The sequence below is a fragment of the Sphaerodactylus townsendi genome, linkage group LG10, assembly GCF_021028975.2.
Source record: "Sphaerodactylus townsendi isolate TG3544 linkage group LG10, MPM_Stown_v2.3, whole genome shotgun sequence".
NCBI classification, from domain to species: Eukaryota; Metazoa; Chordata; class Lepidosauria; order Squamata; family Sphaerodactylidae; genus Sphaerodactylus; species Sphaerodactylus townsendi.
In genome coordinates, this window is record NC_059434.1 from 88467766 (window position 1) to 88493361 (window position 25596).

At 55.7% G+C, this 25596-nt stretch overlaps 1 protein-coding gene across 1 annotated transcript; it reads right to left on the minus strand.

Annotated features, from left to right (window-relative positions):
• Positions 1-1347: 1347 nt before the first annotated feature.
• On the minus strand, positions 1348-25596 carry RAB11FIP5 (RAB11 family interacting protein 5). The gene is made up of 5 exons (XM_048508673.1): positions 25135-25596; positions 23779-24484; positions 9789-11885; positions 5932-6088; positions 1348-3985 (listed from the first exon to the last, which is right to left on the minus strand). Exons 1-5 carry the CDS (start codon positions 25487-25489, stop codon positions 3770-3772), a joined length of 3531 nt encoding a protein of 1176 aa, XP_048364630.1. The 5' UTR covers positions 25490-25596; the 3' UTR covers positions 1348-3769.

Below are 25596 nucleotides of genomic sequence, written 5' to 3' on the forward strand. Positions count from 1 at the left end.
AGCCCAAGGTCACCTAGCGAGCACCCTCGGTAGAACTTGAGGTTTGACTGCGGTCACTCGAGATCTGCATCCACCCTTCTTGACCACTACACCATACAGGCTCTCAATGAGTGCCAAGTACAGTCGGTTCTTCTTCATGGATGCACTGAGTAATCCTTCTATGTAATGTGCAAACACACGGACTGTGCTGGATCCTTGTGACAGCCCCGCAGTACGGGCTCAGCCACGATGTGCGCCTGTCTTGTCTCGTACAGGCAGAAGTGCCCGCCAACTAGGTGTGTGTCCGCTGCTACCTGTGAAGGGAGCTAGTTAAAATTGTGGCAGTGAGTTAATAGTTGGTGCAGGCAGAATTGTTTACCAGGCTTTCTGTATCATTTTCACAGCAGGCACTTTGGCGGGAAAGAACCTCTTTACTCGGAACGTGGGTCTACCTGGCATCCCAAGTCCCGAGGAGTATTTCTGAAAGGTCAGTCTTGACATATGCTGTTGTCGATACAAGCATGAAGCCAACATCTGTACGTTTCCCATTTAAAAATGACTCCAAATAGAGGCGCAACCAACCACATATTTTGCGTGCTGCGCAGTCGCTTGGTGTCTGCTTAAGATTCCCAGAGAGCGGATTAGAAGATGAGCAGAAGACCTGGAAAACAAGGCCAGGCCTGCTCTGGGAGGAGCCGCTTGGAGCCAGCAATCAACAAGGCCTTGCTGGGGCAGCCAGAACCCCGGCCCCTCCCTCAGGCTAACTGAGGGACAGCCTGCAGCCAGGCCACAGACAGCCTGCAGCTGGGCCAAGGCTAACCAAGCATCAACCCTCCTTCTAGCAGGGTGACCAGGCAGACCCCCCAAACCAAGCAGGACTGGGATGGAGCAGAGCAGCTAGGCAGAGAACCCCTTTGTGGGCTGCTAGACCACAGATGAATGTCACTCCCAGCATCCTGCCAAGTGGACACTCAAGGCCTCCTTTGTCTGAGGAATGGCAGAATCCCTCCCCGCCCTCCCCCCAGCTCACCCTGGACAGCTGACGCCGGCCTGTTTTCACAGGTGCACCAAGATCCCTCCTGACAGTGAACCCTCCCTCCTCTGCACAGCATTCCTGCCCAGAGTGACAGCGACTGAACTGGGTCCCTCACACTATCGTTTTTCTCCCACACCCCTCCGCCTCACACACTGCCTCTCCAGGGAGCATACTTCGCTATGGATCTACACAAAGGTTCCCTGTTAAGAACTTCCACAAGCAAAAGCAGACGGCTTCATTTAGCAACAGGCCCGCTCCCTTCAAGATGTCCCACACGCAGAGACTGGGCTCTGGTAGCTCACTGGTCTCAACCCAGAATAAGCATCCAGAGATTTCTAAGCAACAAAATTCAACTGTTTTTATTGTCTCTTTGAAGTGCTTGAAACATTTAACAAGCGATTTGTTCTTTGTAACCACCCACCCCCCAACCCAAAAAATAAACTCTTAATACAAGCAAGGTCCTCTTCCCTTCGGGCACTGCGTACAGGAAATGTGGGTGGAAAAACTACCATAAATCCCAGTATTGCACGTGTGTGGACACACACACATTTCCCAGACTTGGTCACAGGGAAGGAAGACTAATACTGTTCTCATCCCAACAGACAGAAGGTGACACACGCACACGCACAGCCTGCCTCATTTGCTGGGGGTCTCTTGTCTGAGCCGGAGCAGTCAGCAAAAGCAAGCAGATTGAGCTGGGCCTTGACAGGGCAACGGAAGGAAGCAGGGAGGGCAGCGGAAGGAAGGAGGAGATCTCTCCAGGAAATGCTACGCAGCCCTCGGCAAGGGGGTTGCTCCTTTTACCTTGGCAAGGCAGGTGCGGGAGAGCGGCATGCAGCAGCCCAGCCGCTGAGGGCAGCAGAAGAGCCCACCTTCTGCACTGCAGACCTGCTCAGCCCAACCCCCACCCCTCTTCTGGCCCCCAGACTCAGCACAAGGGAAGCAAGACACCTGCGGCCTCTGTCACCAGCTCACCTCTTCCTTGTTAAAGCTCCCCAGCAGCTCTCTGGAGTAAATTCTGGAGGATGCGGGATCTGGATTTCTGGTTTCAGCACAAGCAACATTTTCCTCAAAGGTCCAGAAGACCCTGAGAGGCCGGGGGAGCAGGGACAAGGAGCAGAAGCAAGCAGTGCAGGCGCTCAGCTCCAGGTGGCCTCTCTTTGGCTGGGGTGTTGTTCCTAACTGCCAGGTGTCAGCCAGCATTTCTGGAACGAACATGGCCAGAAGGGCCTGCTGCCCCAGATGTTTCAGAAGCAACAGCTCTGCCATCTTGGCACCTTTTGCCTTGCCATACAGAGGCCAGCCAAGAGGCGGGAACTCTGAAATGCCCCATCATCAAACCCCCGCTCCCCAACCGAATGCCCCACCGGGACATGGCACTTGAGCCTTGGAAGGTGGCAGAAGCCCCAGCTAAGGCTGCAAATGGTGGCCATCGCGGGAGGTGGGCTGCCAGTCATAGCAAGGCAGAGCAAAGGAAGCTGAGGAGATGCTCTTTTCTACTGCCTGGTTCTCTTCAAGCAAGTTCACTCCGCGTAGGGAAGCCAGGGGAAGGTGACAAGCAGCAGCCATGGCTGCTGGGCTGAAGGGAGGAGCAGGAAGCAGAGGCATCCCAGGAGCCAAGCAGAAGCCCCTCCCAGAGGACCAGGGCAAACCTGCCCCACCACCAGCAGGCATCCGTCCCCATGCAGGGAGTAGAGCCCCAGTCTGGGAAGGACGTCCTGCCCTGCAGCATACGAAGGAGAGGCCGACCCGGAGTCTGAGACCAGCCAACAAGGACAAGGGGGAGTAAAGGGCGGGTTTCCAGCAGCACATATGCCAGGCTGGAGCCCAACAGGAAAAGCCAGCCAGCCGCACATCATTTTGACCGGCCCCAAGAAGAAGTCTGCAGGGTCACAGAGCATGAAGAGAAATCTGTTATTGCCCAAGAGGGAAGAACCAGCTGCTCTTCCTCTGAGGATCACAAAGGCACTCTTTCCCTGATTGTTGCTGCTGCTGCCACCAGGGGTGTGTGTGTGGGTGTGCAGTGCTTCATCCGTGGCAGCTTCCTCCTTTGCATCAGCCTCAGAGCATCATGGGACAAAGAGGACAGGCTGGAGAAGGGGGCATCGAGGTATGCCCAGTTCCCCCACCAGGGAGAGGGGCAGGGGGCAGCAGTGGAGGCCCAGCCCATGGCAACCCACCCTGAGCCCCAGGCGGCCAGGTCAACAGCAGCCAGCCAACAGAGCCCCCGGGCGGCGGCAGCAGTCACGAGGCTGCCTGCCTGCCTGCCTCAACATGACCCCAGCACACTTGCAAGCCACGCAGACTGCATCAGGGGCAGCAGCCCCCATTCCCAGCCTGCCAGAGAGGCCTTGCAAATGGCCTCTGCAGGACCTACAGCCCATCCAAACAGCTCCCGCCCCACCCCCACTCTGCACCAGACAGGCAGGATTACTGAGATCAAACAGTCACAGACCCAGCATACAACCAGGAAATCCCACGCTGGGACCAGTGCACACTTGCACAGTGATTGGCCGGAACGCTTGTCAACAATTGCCGCCCCCAGAAACAGAACCAAGCTCAGCACCCGGCCGGGGCTGCCCTTCCACAGGAGGGGTGGCTTCCCAGCCAAGGGCGGGTCCCCCAGTGGCTTTGCAGAGAGACTGCCTCCTCTGCTGGCAAGCCAGACATGGTCTGTGGCCAGATGTCCAGGAAGCACAGCGCACGCTGCAGGCCCGCCCCTCTCCCTGCTTCAGCCATGGGGGGCCAGGGGGGTCATTTGGCTGCCTTGGGCCCACCAGCCAGGGAGACCTGCAGCAAGGTGGGCGACTGCTCCATGATGCGCACCAGCAGCCGGTCGATGTAGCTCTCCAGCTCCCGGATGTGTTCCTGGCTCTTGCTGAGCTCCGCCTCTCGCTTCAGCAGCAGCTGGATCAGCTCATCGTGCGTCAGGTGGTAGTACTTGGCCGAGCAGTCTGGCAGAGAAGGGTCCTGCGGGGAGGGAAAGGGGCTGCCGTCAGGTGCAGGTGCTTCAGTGGCACCTTTTCTGTGTTCAGAGAATCACAGAGTTGGAAGAGACCCCACGAAGGGCCATCCAGTCCAGCCCCCCGCAATGCAGGAACACACCATCAAAGCACTCCCGACAGGTGGCCACCCAGCCTCTCTTTAAAAACCTCCAGAGAAGGAGACTCCACCACGCTCCGAGGGAGTGCATCCCACTGTTGAACAGCCCTGACGGTCAGGAAGTTTTTCCTGATGTTTAGGTGGAATCTCTTTTCCTGCACCTTGAACCCATTGTTCTAGTCTCTGGAGCAGCAGAAAACAATCTTGCTCCCTCACCAACATGACATCCCTTCACATATCTAAACATGGCTGTCAGGTCACCTCTTAAACTTCTCTTCACCAAACTAAACATCCCCAGCTCCCTCAGTCTCTCCTCGTAGGGCATGGACTCCAGACCTTTTACCATTTTGGTTGCCCTCCTCTGGACCCGTTCCAGCTTGCCAGTGTCCTTCTTGAATTGCGGTGCCCAGAACTGGACACAACGATCCAGGTTAAAGTGAGGTAGGGAAACCCAGCGACCAAGGCCGGTCTGTTGTCAACTGTTGCAAAGGTCAGCTGGCCCTTCAAAGTGCATCATGGCCGCAAGGGAAGTGGGGGGAGACGGCAACGTGAGCCTGGAGGATGGGACAGCCTGGTCCTGAAAGCAGCACAGGGCAGGTTCATAGCGTGGGGGTGCTGCTGGACTCAGGCCTCCACCTGGATGAACAGGAGGCAGTGGGGGCCAGGGACACCTCTGACCAGCCTTGGCTAGTGGGCCAACTGCAGCCTTCTCTTGGTAAAAAACAATCTTGCTGCTGTAGAATGTTCCCTGGTAACTTCAAAATTAGAGTTCTGCAATGTGTTCTGTGGGGGCCTGCCCTTGAAGAGTGTCCAGAAATTGGAGTGGTACAGAATGCTGAGTAGAGTGGGTCATAGAGACCATATCACTCCCTTCTTGACACATCTGCACACTGGCTCCCAATTTGCCTCTGGGCTCAATCCAAAGTGTTGGCCTTGACCTTTGAAGCCCTGCCCAGACTACCCTGTTTCCCCGAATATAAGACATCCCCAAAAAATAAGACATAGTAGAGGTTTTGCTGAAGTGCGAAATATAAGGCATCCCCCGAAAGTAAGACATAGCAAAGTTTTTATTTGGAAGCATGCCCGACAAACAGAACACAGAAAAATAAGACATCCCCTGAAAATAAGACATAGTGCATCTTTGGGAGCAAACATTAATATAAGACACTGTCTTATATTCGGGGAAACACGGTAACAAATCATCAGGACCACCTGATCCCATATGAGCCTCCCCGCCATCTGGGGCTAGACAGGCGGCAAACCGCAAAAGGGCCTTCTTGGACATGGCCTCCACACTTTATCCACCTGCCTCCCTCTATCGGTGTCTTCTGCCAGCAGGTTCTGCTGGGTGTCCCCTCACTAACTCTTATTATAGCCCTCTTTCCTGGTAGAGAGACAGAGAGAGTGTGTGTGTGTGTTTTGTGTGCTACATTATGTTTTATTTCATTTAAAGTACACATGCATATATATATACTATTTTAACGTTTCAAGTGATTTAATAAAAAGTCGTCAAAGAAAACATTTCAACTATATAAAATGCTATTTTTTAAAAATAAATGCTCAAAAATCATATAAGGTGAAACTGAGCACTTCATTTTAAAAAATAGCACTTTAAATAGCTGAAAGTTATTCTTTGCCAGCGACGGTGGTGCCGTAGGTTTCGTTTTGCTGACTAATAAAAGGTGGCGCCACCTGGCCCTGGGGAGGGTCTGCAGAAGCAGCATGGGAGCGGGGAGGCTCTGTGGTGCGAGTTTTGTTCCTTCTGTGATGATCCCACCCAGCCCAGTATTTCCAAAAAAAACCCCAAACTTTACCCTTTTCAGGTCTGTTTTTTCTAGGGGCAGAATTGGAGTGCCTGAATTGCTGCCGCTCGTGGGCTTCGGCTTGAGCTTGTCCTGGCCGAGGGGCAGGCTGGCTCGGCGCTGTTTCTCTGCTGGCCTCGAAGCACTGATGGGCTTCACTGGGTGTGGACTGCAAAAAAACAGAAGAAAGGAACAGCATCAGGTTAGGAGGGCAGGAGCAGAGACCGGGAGAGAAGGGGGGGTGCCCCACATTGTGGAAAAATCCACTCCCTTGGATCCACCAGAGCCCTGCCATTAGAATACATACTGCCCACAGTAAAACCTGAGGAGAAAGAAAATCAGAAGCCCACAGTGGCTGTCCTGTGGGCTGGGAAATCGACACTTTCACATTCAAGTTAATTAAATGTTCCTAACTGCACACTGGAGTAGGACATGGACCCAAATCCAATGAGACCTTAATGGAGTAACGAGAGCAGAGTGTGTCCTGTCCCGGTAGATCTCGCATAGTACCTTGCCTATCAAAGAGAACGCATGGAAACGTGTATCCACTCAAAGTACCTGGAGGGTGTTGATTCCAGCCCATGGACAAAAACACGTGGCAAAAAGGTCCACTGCAGGATCCCGTTGCCACGCAGGAACCGGGGGAATCTATTCCAGGCCAGGCGATCACTCACGAGCAGGGGTCCAAATCTGGCTAAGTACGTCTGTCCCACCCAGCCATGGGAACTGCATGCAAAGCTACCTCATGCTGAATAGCCCCCTCCCACCTGGCCGCAGGGATTTGTGCAGCCTTGCTTGTTTAGATGGAACACGTTGCTCACAGTGAGGGCCTCCACCGTTGGCACTCCAGCTACCTCCAGGTGCATCTGTGTTGACTGTAACCTGAGAGGAAGGGGAGTCAAAAAGAACTCAACGGATTATTGCCAAAGGTCCACGAGGTCTGACGTCCCTTCTGGGCACAGGAAACCTCGGGTTCTGAGAGCAACCCAGAGGGCTGAATACACCAAAGGGCTAGTTTTGTAGCAGTCTCATCATAAGATGCACAAAAGGAACAGCGGAGGACATAATTTTAAACCCAACCCAGCAGAAGCCTTGTCTGTGTCAGCAGAAGCTGCAAGCAATGAAAGTAACTCTACACAACTATTGATAAAATCCACAAATCCAAAGTAATGACACGCCACTTTGGTAGGAACTCGGATAATCCGCTCAAAAACCTACCAGGGAAAGCCCCAACGGCAGAAGGAAAGTTTCTATGCTTGTGAGATGTCTTTAGCAGTGGTCTGGTCTCAGAGCACATTCCCAATCTAGGCCTGGAATTCTGAGACTGCGAGAGTTGATGTGGTGGTGTGGTTTTCAAGGAGCAGCAACACATTAAGTGATGCCCATGGATGCCCTGTGTGTTGGTTTTTATTTTGTGCCAGGAACTTGTCAATCTTGATGGAAAATGACAACGCGCCCTTAAAGGGCAAGTCCTCCGCTCCTTGTCTCAGGAGGGAGTGTTGTGGGGCATGGGTGCTCAGTACCACTGTGGATTCCATAACCTGTGCAGATGCATCCGCCAAATGCCGACCGGCACTGATCTCCTGCTTCGGCTAGCTTGGGGGCTCAGTCTGAATAAACTTTGCAAAAAAAATGTTTTTATCCTCAGGCAATATAGGTCAAGGTAAATAGAGAGGTTCTCCCACAAGAACAGGTGAAGGGCACCCATGATAGCTTGGTGATTTGCTGTCCATAGATTCAGTGCTGAAGAAAGCAGACCTTCATGTATCTTTCTGCCCTCTCTATCAACAGGTGTCAAGTGAGAAGTGTACCTCAGGGTACATGAATAAGAATGGACAGTCGCTTGCTGGACTAGACATATTCTCTACTGTGGAAGAAGTTGCAGTAATGAAGGGCTTATCCTACATGGAATTCGCTATGTCTAGTATATCTTTAAGAGGGAGAATGCAATTGTCCATGGTGACTCCAAGTAAAGTCATTCCAGAATTTTGTCCTTTGGCCTCAGATCCAGAGACTGGGTGATCCTCACCACCTGTTGCCAAAGATGAACTAGATCCCCACTCAGAGAGACGAGGTCATGGTCACCCACTCAATAATTTCTAGGAGGATCAGAAGGACAACTGGGACTGGTCACAGAACAAGGTTCCTCCTCCTCTTCATATCCGGAGATGGAAACCAGCAGAAGCTGAGCTGGTGGAACCCACCATGTTGGAACAGAAGGGCGTTACCATGACCTAGACAGAGACTGAGATGAGGGTCTAGGTGGCTTGGACAATCCTGCCAAGGCCCCTCACAACCAGGGATCAGGTCAAGAGGAGGAGAAGAACCACTCCTCCACCTGCAAAGGCACTGCAGAGTGATGAAAAAGAAGGAAAACTTCCACAGTGCTTTATAGGCAGTAGGCCCATCATAGTGAATCTCCCCATTTTCTCTCTGGGGTGGATTGGAGAGGTGTTCTTCTGGACCACCCTCCAAAAGAGGACTTAAATCACCAACCCTGTTTGAGGCTGAGTTTTCACACACGCACCCCGAAAATTCAGCAGTGGCTGAATGGGCCCCCAGTGACCCCACAGAGCTCCCCTTCAAGAAGCCATTCTTCATTTTGCTAAGCTGGTCGACATGAGGGAGAATGGATCTAAACCTAAATTCTCCATCACGGCCCTCCCTACACTTCGTGGCCCTTCGAACCCACCATCTAATTTCTGCTTCAGACCCTCATATAACACCTGGCTAGCAAGGAACTGATATAAGGCTCCCAGCAGAGAAGACCAGGCCACAAATGCCTCTACTGGCCTTTAAGGTCCACTACACTAACGTCTCCACCAGAACAAAGGAGAGCTGTGTTGGCCACCATAACTGGGGAGAAGCCCCACTGGGAGGGGCCTCTGTGGCACAGTGGCCATGGTGGCCCACAAGCATCTCATGTCTGCAAGGGCATTCTGAGTCAATGGCCACGGGGCTGCACCTGAAGGAAGGAAGGCTTACAGTGTCAAGATGGCCTCCCCCATCCTTCTCACCCAAGCATCTTCCTCCCTTCTAGCCCGGCAGCTGCAGCTGCACAGGAACAGACCACTGAAAGCTAACACTGACTCTCAGATGTAGAAGCTAGGCAGAGATTTAAATATTTATGTCAGTGGGATAATCGGAGACATTGTGAAGAAACCACAGCCTTCACAAGCACATCTGGAGACTTCCAGCCCTGGAGGCATCATGACACACACCCAGGGCTTGACACCCTCCGCCCCCCAACCTCCAGATCCTTATGAGAACTTCCTGATGGAAACAATCCTTCTCCACAACAGGCCTCCACGCATGGAGCTGCCTTATACTGAACTCGACCACCTGGCTTTCAAGTCTTGTCTGCTCCTGCAGGGTTTCCAGCACAGAAAGGTCTTCACCTGCCGCCTGGTCCTTTCAACTGGAGAAGCTAGGAATTGAACCCGGGACCTCCTGCATGCCACTCAGAGGCTCTACCAGTGAGCGACAGCACCTCACACAAGTTCCACACGCAGGTATTTCTATGAAGCACTATTCTGGCTGATGGGGCTGACTCTGGAGGGGGGAAGGGTGAGTCAAGGTGGGCACTTCTCCTCATTGGCATCAGCCCAAGAATCGGATCTGCACTCAGCACCCACCACGGCCCGCCTGAGGAGAGGCGTCAGCCAGCCTCACAGCTGATGCGGCATCGTGTGAGCTGTGGAGCCGCCAAAAAGAAAGAAGCCAGAGATGAAGCCATGGGGGTGCGCCATGCAGACGTGCCAACTGCAGGAAGGGTGCCAAGGACGGGAGCCGGGCAGGTCAGAGCTCCCCCGCGGCAGAAGCACAGGGGAGAGAGCCACACTTGAACACCAAACCCTGAGGGGGCTCACCTGGTTGTCCGCTGGGCAGGCACCTCCTCCGCCGTCCGAGTCTCCATGGGCGAGACCGAAGACGCTGCGGCATCCGAGCTGGGCGCTGGCAGAGCAAGGGAGAGGCGGGCTGCAAGGAGGCTGCTGGCCGCTGACCCCTCCCTGGTGGCTGGAGGCACGATGGGGGAAGGGAAGTCGAACTCCCCGGAGCTCACGGCTGCCTCCTCCTCCAGAGAAGGAGTGGAGAAGGCCAAGGGCTGGTGGTCATGCGGGAAGGGAGCAGCCGGCTGGTCGCAGAGGAGGGTCGCAGGAAGCAAGCCTTGGGGGGCGGCCTCTGAGTGGTGGTCTCTTAAGCTCGGGCCGGCAGCCAGGGAGACTTGGAAGGTCTCCACGAAGGGGTTCTTTTGGGGGCTCACCCGGGACACAAAGGGGTTGCCGGAGGGGCTGCCCTCCTCCTCCCCCCTCTCCGCCTGCCAGAAGTTGGCCTTCTTGAAGTCTACCACCCTGTCGTCCGACCAACTGGAGGACAGCTCCGAGTCGCTGGCTGAGCTGCTGCCCCTGGGCCCCTGCCTTAGCCCCCCACTCACTAGGACCCGGGGGGATGCAGACAAGGCTAGCGGGGCCCGGCTGCTGTGGCTTGCGGCTGGGTCCGCCTCGGGCGAGGAGGTCAGGGCAGCCCTGTCTCCCTGCTCCAGACCAGGCCTGTGATCCAAGGGGCCCTCGCCAAGACCTCTGGGCTGCTCAGGACTGGCACCAGCCCAGGACTGCAACAGCTGCTCCTCCAAGGCGGTCCAGAAGAGCACCGAAGGGCTGGGCTCTGGAGGCGGCCCGAAAGGCCCGAGCCCCCCCTCCTCAGGCCTCGTGTCTGAAGAGAGCCCCTCGCAAGGCTCCCCACCCCCACCTTCCAGGCCTGGCTTCCCAGGGCAAGTCTCGAGCTGCTTGGCCCCCCCGGCCCCCTCATTTGCTGCTCGCACCAAATCCCCCAAAGAGCCCGCCTGCCTCGTCAGCTCATTAGCTCTTGCAGGGCTGTCGTCTGCGGCAGGAAGCAGTCGGCGCTCGGTGCCACGGCCCACATTCCCGCCACCTGCGCCAATTACCCCAGGAGTGCTGCCGTCATCCACGGGGGGGCCTTGCCCATCGGCTGCCCCCCCTGGGCCCTCCCGGCTTCCACACCTTGCCTGCGTCCCCCCCAGAGCCCTGTTTGCCTCCTCTTCCAGGCTGAGGGAGCTGAACGTCCTCGGGGGCTTTGCCGGGGCCGCCTCGGTCGCCTGCCTGCCCGCCCCTCTTGGCTCCCAGCTCTCCAAGGGCAGCCCCCTCCCCTCCTCAGCACTGCCGCCCAGCCGGTTTGCCTCCTCTGGGGGCATCTGGAGGGCAGCTGGCTCTTGCCTGGCAGGGTCCCAGCCACAGGTGCCAGCAGAGGCATCCTCCCCTGTCTCCGGCTCGGAGGTGTGGGCAGTTCCTAGCGGCAACACTGCTGGTCTTTCCCGCCTGCTTTCAGTGGGGGCCCACAGAGGACACCTCTCCAAAGAGCCCAGGGGGCTCACGCTGCTGCCCAAGGCCGAGCTGAGGGGCAGCGCCGCGCCAGAGACTGTGGCAGGCGCCTCCACAGGCGAGGCCTGCTGTCCCCCTCCCCCGGAGTTTGCAACTTCCGCCTCTTTCCAGTGCAGCCTCGCATCTTCCTCGCAGGCCCCCAAGGGCCCCCCGGCCCCCTGCAGAGGAGGGGGGCCAGGGCTGCTCTCCAGGCTTGTGCCCCACGGCTCCTTGCCCAGGCTCCCTCCTCCTGCCAGCGTCTCTTCAAGGGCTGTGCCCGGACTCCCTTCCGCCTCTCTCGGCCATCGCAGGGGAAGTCCAGCTGAGATCTGGGGAGGGCTGGTGTCCTCTGGAGGGTCCGTCTGAGCTTCTGGCCTCAGCCTGCTGGTCGCAAAGGCATCAAAGGGGTCACCCCATTCCAGAGGGGTGCCAGCGGCGGCGGCAGCCGCCGGCTCAAAGGCACTCACACTCGGGGGGGCAGACTCGGGCTGCAGGGTTCCGGCTCTGAGGAAGGCAGAGGGGCCGCGATCCTCCCAGACACAAGTGTCCCTGGTGACCTCTGTCGTAGCCAGCAGCCCAAACTGGGAACTAGGAGAAAGTGAGTGGGGGAGAGGTGGTTAGCATTGGTCAGCAAGCAGGGGCTCGGAGGCAGGGGGAGGGGGGGCTGTATGGCCACCAGGGGCTCCATCTCCAGGAGCCACAGGGCGGGGGGGGGGGGCAGCCAGGCCAGGAGCTGAATACCCAGGAAGGACAAAGCAGAGAGGCTCTGGCTTTGCCTTGAGGGAGACCTCTAGGTTGGCCTGAAGACAGAGCAGCCCTCCCCACCCCCATTAATGCAGCTGTGCAGTGATCAGGGTTGTCTCCACCACCTCCCCCCCCCCCAGACACATTCAGACAGCAGGGCCCACCCCACTCCAAAGGGGGAAAGCTGGACTTTGCTAATGCAGAGAGCAATGAGGATGGAGAAACTCAAAAAGATGAGGAGAACCACGTGGAAGCATGGGTGGTAATCCAAGAAGGCATGAACAGACATCCGAGGCACCACCACCCCCAATGCCCCCAATGCCCCCCATCACCCACCAAGTTCCCCACCACAGCCCACTGGCTCCTCCACATCTGGACACAGGGTCAATCCACACCTCAGCCCCCCCCCCCTCCTCTGCTTGGTCTTCTGGTGCTAAACTTTCCCCAGCCCACACACACGGTCCCCAGGGGAAAGCCAGCCCCCCTGCACCCTCCGAAAGCAACTCCGTGCATCCTCCAGTGATGGGGAGGCCCTTTAGGGAAGAGCCCCCCCTTCTCCAGGAACACCCACAGAGCAGCCCCCTGGCTCACGGCTGAGCGGAAGCCCCAAGGACAGAGCAGCCTCCCTCTCGGCACACCACCCAGCTGCGTTGCAGGACCACCTGCCCCAGTCCCAGCCCCACACAGCAGCTGGATCAGGCCACCTCGCCCAGCCCCTCCCAGCAAAGGCCCTCCCCAGCCCTGCTGCCCGCCCCTTGCCATCCCTGGGGCTGAACTGGCCCCTCCTGCCAGGCCCTTCCCAGGATACAGAAACCTGCTCCTGAGCGGAATATGGATCTTCGTTGCCTCACCGAGACTCAGAATTCCAATCCCACCATACCCGAGTATGCACAGAAACCTTCATGGAGGCACACGGTGACTCTATGAAAAAGGGTGCGCATCTACCTGGGAGGAACTGGGGGGGGGGGGGCTCCCACAAGCTCAGAGCTCCCATCTGGGCTTCTCCCCCCCAAACAACGGGACCCCACACAGACTACTCTGGGTCTCCATAGGAAGGCACAACTTTTGGAAATTTTGAAGCTAGAAAGGAAAGCCCCTCCCCCCGGAAGAGAAAACTTGCTGAAAATTGAAATATATATGCAGTACTTCCGATCAAACATAAACTTCTTTTAGTGACTAACCAATATAAAATATGTCATTTATAACGGATTAGCATATAAAACCATACTACTCATGGCCTATTCAAGGAACGTAGATGTATAAACGTCTTTATAAAGTCTTTCTTTTCTATGGGGAAAAATGCAAATATAGCCAACATTTGAAAGGGTTCAAACTGTCACACCCTTCGCTGCCGCTGAAGAGGTATCTTAATAGTCGCCATGTGTGGGGTAGGTAAAAATAAAAGTTGAAGATAAGTTCTGTAGCAAGCAAATTCTACAATATCGTTTGAATAGAAGCATTCACACCCCCTTCCATGGTAGTACTACCAGAATGTTTAGATTTTGTTGAATTTTATAACATTTAAAATAGTGAACTCTAATGTATTGTCATTAAACACATGACTGCATATTAATTGTTGCCACACTTCTTCACATTTTTTAAATTCATGAAAATGTTTGTTTGTCTCCATGAGTTGCCTTCAGTTAAGAAATGTGATGTTTTGATGCTATGCGTGAATGAGGGAGATGCTTTTAAAGACCAGGTTTTTCTCACTCAAGGTGACCTATTTTAAAAATCTACAGTGAGGCTTCATCATCACCGCTCAGCCTCTGCACTATCTCACGAAGTCGTTTCAGGTAAATATTGAAAAATAGGTCTGTGAGCAACAAATCCCGGCCAATGCCACAGGTCCCATGCCATGCCTAACTACCACCTCCACAGACAGTCAACCAATGACTTAAACCAGGGGTGCCCAACTCTGGCGCCCCAGATGTTCATGGACTACGATTCCCATCAGCCCCTGCCAGCATGGCCAATGAGATGATGACAATCGTAGCCCATGAACATCTGGGGCACCAGAGTTGGACACCCCTGGTTTAAACTGTTCAAGCCCTGTTATCTCGAAAGGACTGACCAGATGCAACAGGTGACCAGCCTCCCAAAGGTCACTGGAAGACCACATGAGCCCCAAAGGGCATGCTCCCTGTATCCAGCGGCACACAGAGACTGTTCAAAGCCAGGCCAGAGTCCTGCTGGAAGAGCATCGAAGGAAGATCGCTATCCTGGGTCTGCTGGTCTAGAATGCAACCTATTCTCCTTAAATGGCTGCTTCTGTACCAAATACCTGCTCACCTTGTTCAGGAAAATGCCTCTCTGCCAGGAAAGCATCCGTGAGCTTCAATCAGGGGATCTATCCTGGCTCTATCCCTAGATGGTTTTTGAAAGCCAAAGAAATCCCCCCATGCCCAGGCTCCTGTCAACAGCCGTCAGAGCTCTGCATGCTGGTACTACCCAACAAAAGAAAGGAGACCTGGAGGCCTTGGAACATCCCAAAGGGGCGTCTACGTTGGAGCGGGTCTGAGACATCAGCAGCAAACCAATCAGGCAGGGACTCCACCGCCAGCAGCCCAGTCGTTCTGGAACTCCAGCCTCAGAAGGACAGTCAAACGGCCCTGGAGAAGTGCGCCGGGTGGGATTCAAGAGTAGCTGGGAACCCCCACTTAATCACCACAACCTCAAGGGCCCTTGTGGTCCTTCCACAGTGCCCCCCCCTCTCTCTCTCACACACACACCCATGCCTTTTGCACCCCCAAAGTCTTCTGGCCTGCTGAAGTCCATCTCTGTTGATGTCAAGGCAGTGGGTCTCTCAGTGAAGGCACAAATTCTGCCAGGCGCTTTCAGGAGAAAACAGTCTACGAATTCCAGGGTCACTTGAATCGAGGATTTTCTGCATCACCCTCCAAAGCTCCTCACATCTTGTCCTGTGGCCCAGGTTTACAGGATAACAACCAAAGCTATTGGATCCTCCTTCACTTCCCTGGTGATTCAACCGTAAGCCCACGACGGACCCCCATTAGCAGCTCTGAGTCATGTCTGCCACCCCTGCTGAGTCAATCACTTGCAGCCAGACACGTGGCCTGGCTCCCGTTCCGTCACCGTGGTCATCTTCCCTGGTCTCCCTTATAACAGACTCTCTACACTATCCTGCGATGGCTGGAACTCCAACCCCCACACCACTGGGGCCTCAGGTCCTAAAGCTGCATCCATCACAGTTCAACCCAAATTCCACTCATGGGCAGCCAGATCCTATACTCTGGCCCAATGCCATCACTCATCAATTTTTACACTAAATTCAGCCAATAGCAGAGGTCCCCCAAAATGCACCCAGGTGAATCCAGGTGCATAAGAAGCCCTGCCCCCTCCATTTTTCAAGCTAATTTCTGCGCCTGAACCACCTTCTACTGGTAAAATCACAGGATCACGACCCTCCATCAGACAGAAAGTCTGGCTCCTAGACTCTCTTCCATCACAACAAATACAAAACCGCTGCCACAGACAGGCAGAACGCGATTCTGCCATGCCTCCCTAGCTTCCCTGTCGTCCGTGTTTGGCCAGCCTCTGCCCCAGCACCCTTCCCAGGTAGGGAGGGGCTCCTCTCCTTTTCATTCCAAAAATGCCATCCTGCTTCTCCCTCAGTGCCTCTTGGACCTTTCTGGGCAACCCTCTGGCTTCCTCTGGGTTGTCCACGAGAGAAGAACACAGTTTGGGCTGAAAGTGACCGACGGGGCATTCAGCTCAAAGGGCTGCCCTATTGCTGCCATGGCCCAGTCTCCATTATCCTGGCTCCCCTCTGTATTCTGTGCCTCCTCGGACAGGGCAACAAAGCTCCCCGCTGGTTACTGTCTGCCTCCCTTCCACGGGAGATTTACTGCACCAGAGTGGGAAGTGGATATACCAGAGGCTCCAAGGACTCGTGTCCTAGTTCTGGAGTCCCCCGCCTTCTGGAGCCCAGAGCGCCATGCCTGGTCATAAAAAGCTGCAAGAGGGCCGGCCAGCCACACCACGTGGGGGAGTGAGGAGAGGCACATGACTCCCACGGCAACTCTTCACCGTTTCAGGCAGAGGTTCTGCTTGAACGGGGCCTTTTTCAATGAAGACATCGTTCAGCACGACTGTCTGGCGCTCACGCCCAGCTTACCTTCAGTCAGGCTATGGAGATCCTCTCAGATGGCAGCTGCTGCTGAAGCAACTTTAAAAATAATCTCCAATGGCCAATCAGAAGCCCTGCTGGGCAAAACCCCAACATGGCCCCTCCCACTTTCTAAAAAAAACCCTCTGTAGGCTCCAGGAAAGGTTGACAGGTGAGGACCCCTTTTCTGCACCTGACAGGCCCGACACGGGAGCTGGTTTGGGAAGCATCTTCCTGTCGATCTCTGCAGCACCTGTCAGATTCAGCGCAAGATTCCTAAAAACATCACTCAAGACATCACCCAGCTGTCAGTTGGGCTCCTGGTCAAGGGTGGGGGGGAACACAGGGAAGCAGCCCCCTCTGTGGCGCTGCCAGGAATTCCCCACGGGGTCAACTGGAGAAGGGAAACATTATCTGAGCATTCTAGGAGCTGGCTGCAGTCCAGCAAGCAGTAAGAGAAGGAGGGCCACTCTGCGGGCAGAGCAGAAAGGGAGAGATGGCGCCTGGCATTGTGGCAGAACTCGTGTTAGTTCACTCTGAGACAGCCCCCCTCGTGCTTCTCGTACAGGCTTCACTGGGGGGGGGGGGATCTGTAAAATACCAGGCTTTGCTCAAACACTATTGCTGTGAATTAGAATTAATTCTCCCACTGCACCAACGGACCCTTGTCTCTTGTTCAGCCAAGCAAACCACGGCCATCCCTGGTTCCACTGGGACATCAGACAATGACGAGGTCTAATTTCTCGCAGGCCCAGCACTTCCTGGCTTCATGGAGTCCCCTCAGCCACAACTTCATGGAAGCAGCAGAGGTTTCTAGGGTCTCTCTCCAAAGGCCTCGCGCCCATCCTCTCTACCGCACTGTCCGGGCGAGGAACTCAGGACACTTCTTTGCAACTTCTCCTGCAGGCTCAGCAAAGGGCAGGAAACAAAAAAAAACCCCACACCACATAGTCCTGCCTGTCAGAGAGGTTCCTTGCAGACTCCCATCCCCCAGGGGCTTGCTGAAGAGAAGAATTCCTCCACATGAAGCCTGCTGGGTGACCTTGGGCTGTATTCACCATCCTGAATCATTTTGGGTCATCTGCAAACTTGGGCACGACGCTGCTCAACCCCAGTTCCAGAACATTTGTGAACACATTAAATAATACCGGCCCCAATACCTATCCTTGTGGGACCCCACTGCTTGCTTCCCTCCATTGCGAGAACTGCCCATTCATTCCTACTCTTTGCTTCATGTCATTTAACAACTTGGTAAACCATAAAAGAACCTGTCCTCTCATCCCTCTTCTCTCTGTTGAGGTACCTTGTCAAACGCCTTTCAAAAGTCCAAGCGTTACAATGTCTGCTGGGTCACCATTATATACACGCTTCTTCACTGTCTCCAAGAACTCCAACAGGTTAGAGAGGAGAGGCTTCTCATGCTGCTATAGGAGGAGGAGGAGTAGTTTGGATTTATATCCCCCCTTTCTCTCCTGCAGGAGACTCAAAGGGGCTTACAATCTCCTTGCCCTTCCCCCCTCACAACAAACACCCTGTGAGGTAGGTGGGCTTCTTGTCATGATTTTAAAAAACCCCTTTCTTGTGGAAGTACATTTTCCTTTCAGATTGAAAGAGCATTTAGTGGCAAACTGGTTCAAGATGATCCACCCAGTTATCAGGACCTTTCTGTTCTCCCTTCCTAGGGAGGGCTGAGTAGGTGGCAGCGGAGCCAGCCGATTGGAGGGACAAACCTGCCCCTGAGCCATTTCAGTGAGGCTTTAAGGCCTGGGTTGAGGTCAGAGGCGGCCTTTTCCCTCTCATGGATGATCCTGCTTGCAACTGATCCATTGCAGTCTTTCTGGAACCTTTGACACAGTAGCGGACTCCATCTTGTTGAGAATATTTGGGGAAAGAGGGTGGGCTCAGTTTCAGCAGCCTTCCTTGTCCAACCAAGATGCAGAGTTTCTCTCTTAGGGAAGGAGAGTCATCCTTGCAGGACCTGAAGTGGAGGATTCCCCCAGACTCTATCCTTTCTCCTCTGCTTGCCAGAATCCCCTTTGATTGACAACATCCACTACTTTCAAAACAGGTGTTACCATTATGCTGACAGGACCCAACCACACCTGTGTTGGGAACAGCTGATGTCCCAGAGGAGACGGATTTGCCAACATTGGGGAGAGGACATCTATCAACAGCAGATCATGTTGAGTTTCTGTGCACAGCCTTATTTACAAAAAAGGCTGGAGCAAATCTTAGAGACGTGTTCTTTCCTCTGCGTCAAGTTTGTAAATCATGCCACCTCCTGGGCACTGCTGATCTGGCCACACCGATGTCTGTAATCTCCAAGCTGGAGGACTGACCCATCTTCCTTACATGAGGCGGCCCTGATGGCCGCTCAGAAGCTTCCGTTGTGGTTCAGACCACAGCAGCCCACCTGTTCACAGACTGCCCCCTAATGATAATCCGGGGGGGGGGGGGGCAGGATGGAATTCAGACACCACACAGGGGTCCAAACATCAGTAGAATCAGCCCACTCATTCTGCCCCGCACAGAAGCGTTTCCAAGTGACCAAATACTGCAGGTGGCTGCAATACAAATATGAGTCCAAGATACGGGTGACTTAGTGGTGCTCCTGCTGATCAGCAAATAGAGGAGGAGGAGGAGGAGGTACATCCACCGGTTAGCAGGAGGCACCCATTTCAGAGGGCTGAAATGAAGCACAGGGTGCACACGCCGTCGAGTTTTAGGCGATTTCACCTCTATAGCCACCTTATGAATGGCACACACAACTTTGAAAGTTCCCAAATATCGATCACCCAGCTTGTGGCTGGGTTGAGCCCAACGAAGATTCTCAGTGGAGGCACACACTGAATCCCCCACCTCGAAATGTACATCTTTGCATTTCTTAGCCTAGCATAAAGCCTTACCCAAGCCTTATGGATGTGGGCCCAGGACTACAGAATATTCCCACACCAGACCTGCAGATCTTTTGGGCCCTTCCCCTCCACCTCCATGAACAGCTGTGGCTTTCCTTCCTGTTCACAGAGCACTTTAAAAGGAGACTGACTGGCACTTTGATGAACAGCATTATTGTGGGCATATTCAAGTCAGTCCAATTGTCCTGGTGGTAGTTGACATAACTGCGTAAGTACTGCTCAAGTACCTGGTTCACTCTTTCCAGCTGCCCATCACTTTCCAGATGATGGGCAGAGCTTGGCCCCTGTCCCAGCCCCAATAACTTCAGAAAGCCATGCCAAGATTTGGAGCCTGTCTGAGATTATTTTGCTCAGGACTGAATGTAAGCTGCAAATACGGAACACAAATAACTTGGCCAATTTCTGTGCCGTGGGAAGCTGTTTCAGAGAGTCAAAGTGGGTTTGTTTGGAAAAGGTATCCACCACCACCCAGATTACTGACTACTAGTGGTTGGCGGGGAAGATCCATAAAGAAGTCCATAGCAATCACAGCCCAAGGACTCTGAGGAGCCTCCAACAGTTTGAGGAGTCCCTGGCACTCCCCCTGAGTTGCACCCACAGGAAACCCCTGGACAGAAGCCTCCACTTCTTTTCAGAGAGATTTCCACCAAAATTGTCGGCGGGTCAAATGCAAAGTCTTAACACATCCAAAGTGTCCAGCAGACTCAGAGTTGTGGCAAATCAAAAGCACCTGCTTGTAGAGGGTTTCTGGGACGCAGAGGTGGGATCCTGACCACAGACGACCATCCTTCTCAACCAGCGGTGCCTTGAAAAGTTCAGCCTCATCGCCTTGGAGGGCCTCACAAATTAATCGGGGTAGAGGTCCCTCAACCCCAACCATCCTGGTAGGATTCCCAGTGTGGGCAGCAGGTCTTTGGGATTGGACAGTGGCTTCAGAGGCTTGCAACTGACCACAGGTCACCACCCCCAACCTCAGGGGTGGACATGGTATAAACCACCTCTTCCCATTCGCTAGCAGGCTGAGGAGGGTGGGACAAGTTACTTTTCCCCGCAAAATATTTCAGAGTGAAATTAAATCTGGGAAAAAACCTCAGCCCGTCACAGTTGTTTCGCAGGCAGCCTTTGAGGCAACCGCAAAGCCTCCAAGTGCTTTTGTCTGTCCACTTCAAAAGGGCCAGAAGCTCCCTCCAGCCAATGGTGCCACGCCCCCAGTGACCCAACCATCCATCCTCCCAGCGCTGGAGGAGGGCACCCCCCATGCTCACATCACTGGCGTCAACCTACACAACAAAAGGTTCGGGAGAATCAGCATGCTGCAACGTGGGCTCTGAGCTACACAGCTCCTTCAGTGCCTCAAAAGCACTCTGACCCTCAGGTGACCAATCCAAGCAGCCCCCAGGTGCCTTGGCTTTCGGCCCCTTCCCCTTCCTGGAGCAGATCCTCAAAACAATCCCGCAAGGTGAGCAGAAAAAGATAGAAGTTCCCCAACTTGGCTGCGCCTACTTCGAAAAGCCCCCCAAACCACATGGGGGCATCTCCTTCCAACAGGGCACCCAGGTAGCGCACCCGACTCTTCTCAGGTAAATGAATCTGCCCAGTTGCACCTGAAAGCTGCTACCTGGATCGTGAAATAGGTGAGCTTCACAGTGGCTCCACCGAAGGAGGATTTCAGCTCTTGTCCCCCACTCCTCAGGGAACCCCTGGTGCTGGAGGTAGTCTTGCGGGTGGAGCAGGAACTGGGGGTGCCTCCCAGTAGCGGATCAGGGGCCAGCTGCCCCAGTGGTGGACTGAGAGCCAGCAGCACAGATGGCTGGGCCTCAGTCTCTGGTTGGGCCCCGCTTGCCGCAGGGCCCAGTACAAGGGGCTGAGCTCACAGCGCTTCAAACTGCTGCGTCATCGCACTGACACCTGGCTGCACCTCGGTCATCTCCCTTCTGAGGGTCTCATTTTCAGCCTCCAAACAACGGAGGTCCCAATCCATAACAGCTGATTGGTGGGACTCTCCGAACTGCACGAATTCAGCTTCATTCCAAGACGTGCCCTCTCAGTGACACCCTGAGGAGCAGGCAGCCACGAGGCCTGTGCTGGGCAAAACTGCACGAGTGCCGAGCCACAAAAGGTGGCTCAGATCCGCATCTCTGGGTCACGTGGGAATAGGGACCACTGCTGCCCCCATTCCTCCATCTGGTTTGGAAAAGCTGGAAGGCTTTCCTCCTCCCTCCTCCTCCTGGGGCTCCTTGTCCCCCTCTTCAGCGGTGCCCCCGTCTACATTGGGATCGCTGGGCATGGCCGTCACCCAGACCACGGACTCCCACAGGACAGACACTGAGCAGTCCTGGCAAACTGTTGTGCCCCCGGACTGTTCAATGACAATGTTCAGAGGATTTCTTTATTATGAAACAGCATCAGGAAAAAGCATCTAGACTTCTGTTGCCAGAACTAAAGCATAAGCAACACAGTGCCTTCTATTACACCCCACCTCATGCCCCTTCACATCACACAAGAGGGAGTGGCCCCCCACCAGTCTCACACTCCAGAGACAATGCAGCTTCCCCCAGGGTCAAAACAACCTACATTGCACACTACCGCAAGAACGACAACCGCAGGCATCTAATGTGCTGATAAGTCATTACCTGGGAAGCAAAAGTACAGAGAGTGAGAAAGTGCAATCACAGTAAGGAAGATTGGGGGGCGGGGAGGGAGGAAAGAAAGGGGACCCCACATCCTGGCCGGGAGACATGGCAGGATTAAACCAGAAATGGGCCGATCCTGGCAGTGGCAGCCCCCCACCCCACCCCAGTTCAACACAGAACGTGTTTCTGGCTCTTATAAGTACGGAAAGAACCAACACCAAATCAGGGAAGGAACTGGTGAAGTTTCAGGAGGCCAGAGGAGGGAAAATTGATCTCAGATTGCAAATGCCTTAACAGACCAGGTGCTCAGGAGCAGCAGCAGCAGCAGCAGGCCATTGCTTTCACATCCTGCATGTGAGCTTCCAAGGGCACCTGGCGGGCCACTGCAAGTAGCAGAGAGAGCTGGACTAGATGGACTCTGGTCTGATCCAGCTGGCTTTTTCTTATGTTCTTAAAAGATGCCAAGAAAGACTGCAGAACTTGGCCTCCCCTCAGGGCTACCGGGGGAAGAGAACACCAGGCGCCTTCCACAGTTGATCCTGACCCCTAGCAAGTCTTGGGGCAAAATCAGATGGTTTCTCTTCTTCCTCCTCCTCAAAAGCAGAACCCCCTCCCCTCCCTGAATAGCTTCAGAATTTCTGAATCCAGCCCCCACGTGCCTGAGAATCACGTGCCCAACAGAAAGCCCTTGTGGAGGTCATGATCCAAGGATGGCCCTTAAGACCGCTCTTGAGATCAGGGAGTGAAGGTAAAGGTGCAAATCCACCCCCACCCCCGCATACACACACACACACAGATACTCACAGAGCTCGCCTCCACCCCCCACCCACAGACATCCCAGCCTATGTTTCCAGCCCATTCTTCCTCCGACACTCCCCCATTAGGGGACCTGCTTCTCTTCCCTCCCCCACACCTCCATTTCATTTTCACAATCAGCCTGTGAGACGAGTGACAGGCGCAGCCCCCCCACCCCCACCCCCCGTGAGCACCACAGCCAAGTCAGAATTGGGGGCTGCCCCTGCCCTGTACCACGTTGGCTCGGGGCCCAGCGGCCACGTTCACCCGCACTAATCATAGTCCAGCATTTCTATTCTGTCCACACAGCCACCAAACCGGGCTCCTTCGGCACGCCAGCTTCCCACCCCGACTCACAGGCAGGACTTGACAACGAGGCTCCAGCACAGCTGCACGTGGCCAGAAAGGCCCAGCAGAGACCACAGCTGAGGGACAGACGCCCATCAGCATCCAGACCCCCTGTCCCGAAGCTCCAGGTATCCGTTACAAGGGATGGATGGGAACATCTCTTGCTTAAAATGCAGGCAGCACGGAAGCAAAGTGGAAAGGCTCACTGCCTCTCCCTGCATGGTGACAGTGGACTGCCCAGTTAAATCCCCCACCTGTGGGGCCAGGTGCCGTGGGGACGGTGCATAGCCATGGACGACGTTTCCAAGATGCAGACAACGCACAAAGCAACTGGCATCAGGCAAGCAGCGCAGGGCCACCCAACCCGCACTGGCAGGGAAGACGGAGGTGGCGCAGCAACACACAGGCTCTCCAGAGGAGCTTCCACATCTCCTTGCAGGAAACGGCTGCTTGGCTCACCCCCTGGCATAGATGGCTGATGGCACACACCAAGCGGGGGGGGGGGGCAAAGGTCCCACCTGCAGCCTGCCCCCCACAGTGCCACCTTCCGTTCCACAGCACGGCTCAACTTCTCCAGTTCCCTCCGACCTCCCCCTGCCAGCACCCCTTGGGCACTTCTTGGTCTGCCAGCAGCCCTCTGCCAGGCCCTCCTGATACAAGCAGCCACCCCCAGGCCTCCCACACCCCCACAGACAACCACCTGGCACACCCTCCACCCCCAGGCCTCCAACACTTACCCCCCCCCCGTCTAATACAGGCTGGGAGGGGCGGAGTCCCACCCCTACTACGCTCTGTGCAGCACTCCACACACATGGCTGCCACATGACCCTGCAAAGGCCTCCAGGGCAGACCCCGCAGCAGCTGGCAGCTGGCCCAACACTCCCCCTTCTCCCCCCACTGCGCCCCTCTCCGCTCACCTGGGCCTTTGGGAGGGGTCCTGGGCATCCTTCATGCTGAACCAGCTGCTGCTCTTGTCTCCCTCCAGCCCCGCTGCTGCCGCAGCCTTCTCGGCCCCGCTGCCCTTCCTGGCGCTCTCTTGGGTGCTGCCCCAGCAGAAAGAGCCGGACCGGGCAGGTTTCGCCTCCTTCTGGGCTTCCTCCGGGGCCCTCCCCCGCCCCGCCTCAGCCGAAAAGACCATGGGCTTGGCTATCTGGACAGGCCTGCCCTCCGCGTGTGCCGCCTCGTCCATCCTGGCCCGGTTGCGCTGCTTGCTGAGGGCCAGTGTCTTGACAGAGAGCTTGTCTTCCTCCTGGGCGGCCAGGATTGGTGGGGAGGGGATGAAGCGGGGAGGGTCTTTCTGTGAGCCTCTCGGGAAGCTGCCACCGCTGGACCAGATGGGCGGCTCACACTCCGGGGCGGAAGACCCAGCGCTGAAGCTCTCCACTGGCTTCGGGGGCCTGCTTGGAAGAGCAGCGGTGGAGGACAGAGACGGGGCAGGCCTGGGAGACGCCTCCTCAAAGTAGACGTGGCTTCCGTTGATGCAGAGAGAAGAGCGGAAGACAGGCTCGTTTTGTGACTTCAGGTTCTGGACGGATCTGGACTCTGGCAAGGCATTGATCTGGGAGACCTCGTCACTGAACGCCCGCTTGTGGGTCAGCTTCGGCGAAGGCAGGAAGTCTCTCACTGGAAAGCAAAGGTGGGAAGAGCTGAGGAGACCGACCCTGGGAGCCAGACACACAAATGCCGACACCTCCACCCCATGGGCCCCTGGCAAAGCTCACACCTCCCCTCAGCCACCCTGGGTACCCTGCTGCTCAGCCTGGGGGGCTTCGTGGGTTCTGTTGGCATCCTGGCTGACTTGCCCCCCAGCAGGCCTCACTCTGTGGCAGGACCCAAGAGAGCAGGCCACCTCAGAGCCCCCCCCCCCCCCCCCGGGTCCCACAAGCCCTCCTGGGTCCCATCCCCACTGCAGGGCACCAGCCTGCCTGCCTGCCTTCCTGCCTTCCTTCCTTGCTCAGCTTTTGCTTCCAGTGTCCAAACCAGCCCCAGGAGGGGCCAGTGAGGGCCAGCGAGGCACAGGTGACTTCCAAAGGGGTTTAGACAGGTTCAGAGCGGAGAGGCCCCTCAGAGGCTCCTGGCTGTGGCGACTGGCCATGTCCAGAGGCACTCTACCTCTGAATCCCCAAGCCAGGAGGCAACGTCAGGAAAAGGCCTCCAGAGGCCCTGGCCGGCCACGGTATGGGACAGGCCTCTCTGCACCAGGCAGCCCCTCACTGGGCCGATCCAGCAGGGCACCACACGGAGCCACAAAGAGCAGGCCGATCTCTGCTTACCGGCACGGCCGATGGAGAGGCTGCCGTGCCGGCTGGGGGAGGGGGCTGCCATGCCCTCCGAGGCAGCCACGCCCGCCACACTGCTGGCCGAGGAGACGGTGCTGTCGGAGCCCAGGGAGGTGGTGGACTGCGTCAAGGAAGACCTGCGCAGCCTGTTCTTGAAGAGGAAGCCCCCGATGCCACCGCCCTTCGCCTGCCTGCCTCCGGGGCTCAGGTCCTCGTCCAGGGCGGCGCCGCTGCTGCTGGGCACGATGGCCGAGGAGGACTCCAGGTCGTACTGCTGCCGGCCCTTCATCTTGTCCCTCAGCTTGCGGAAGGGCGACCGGGGCTTGTCCTTGATGGACAGGTCAAACATGCTGGCTGTCAAGCTGCTGCGGCTGAAGTGGATGCCGACCTGGATCTCCCCTCGCTCCTTCTCCTTCTTCCCAGGCTTGGAGTGGAGTTTGAGCCACCTGGAGACGG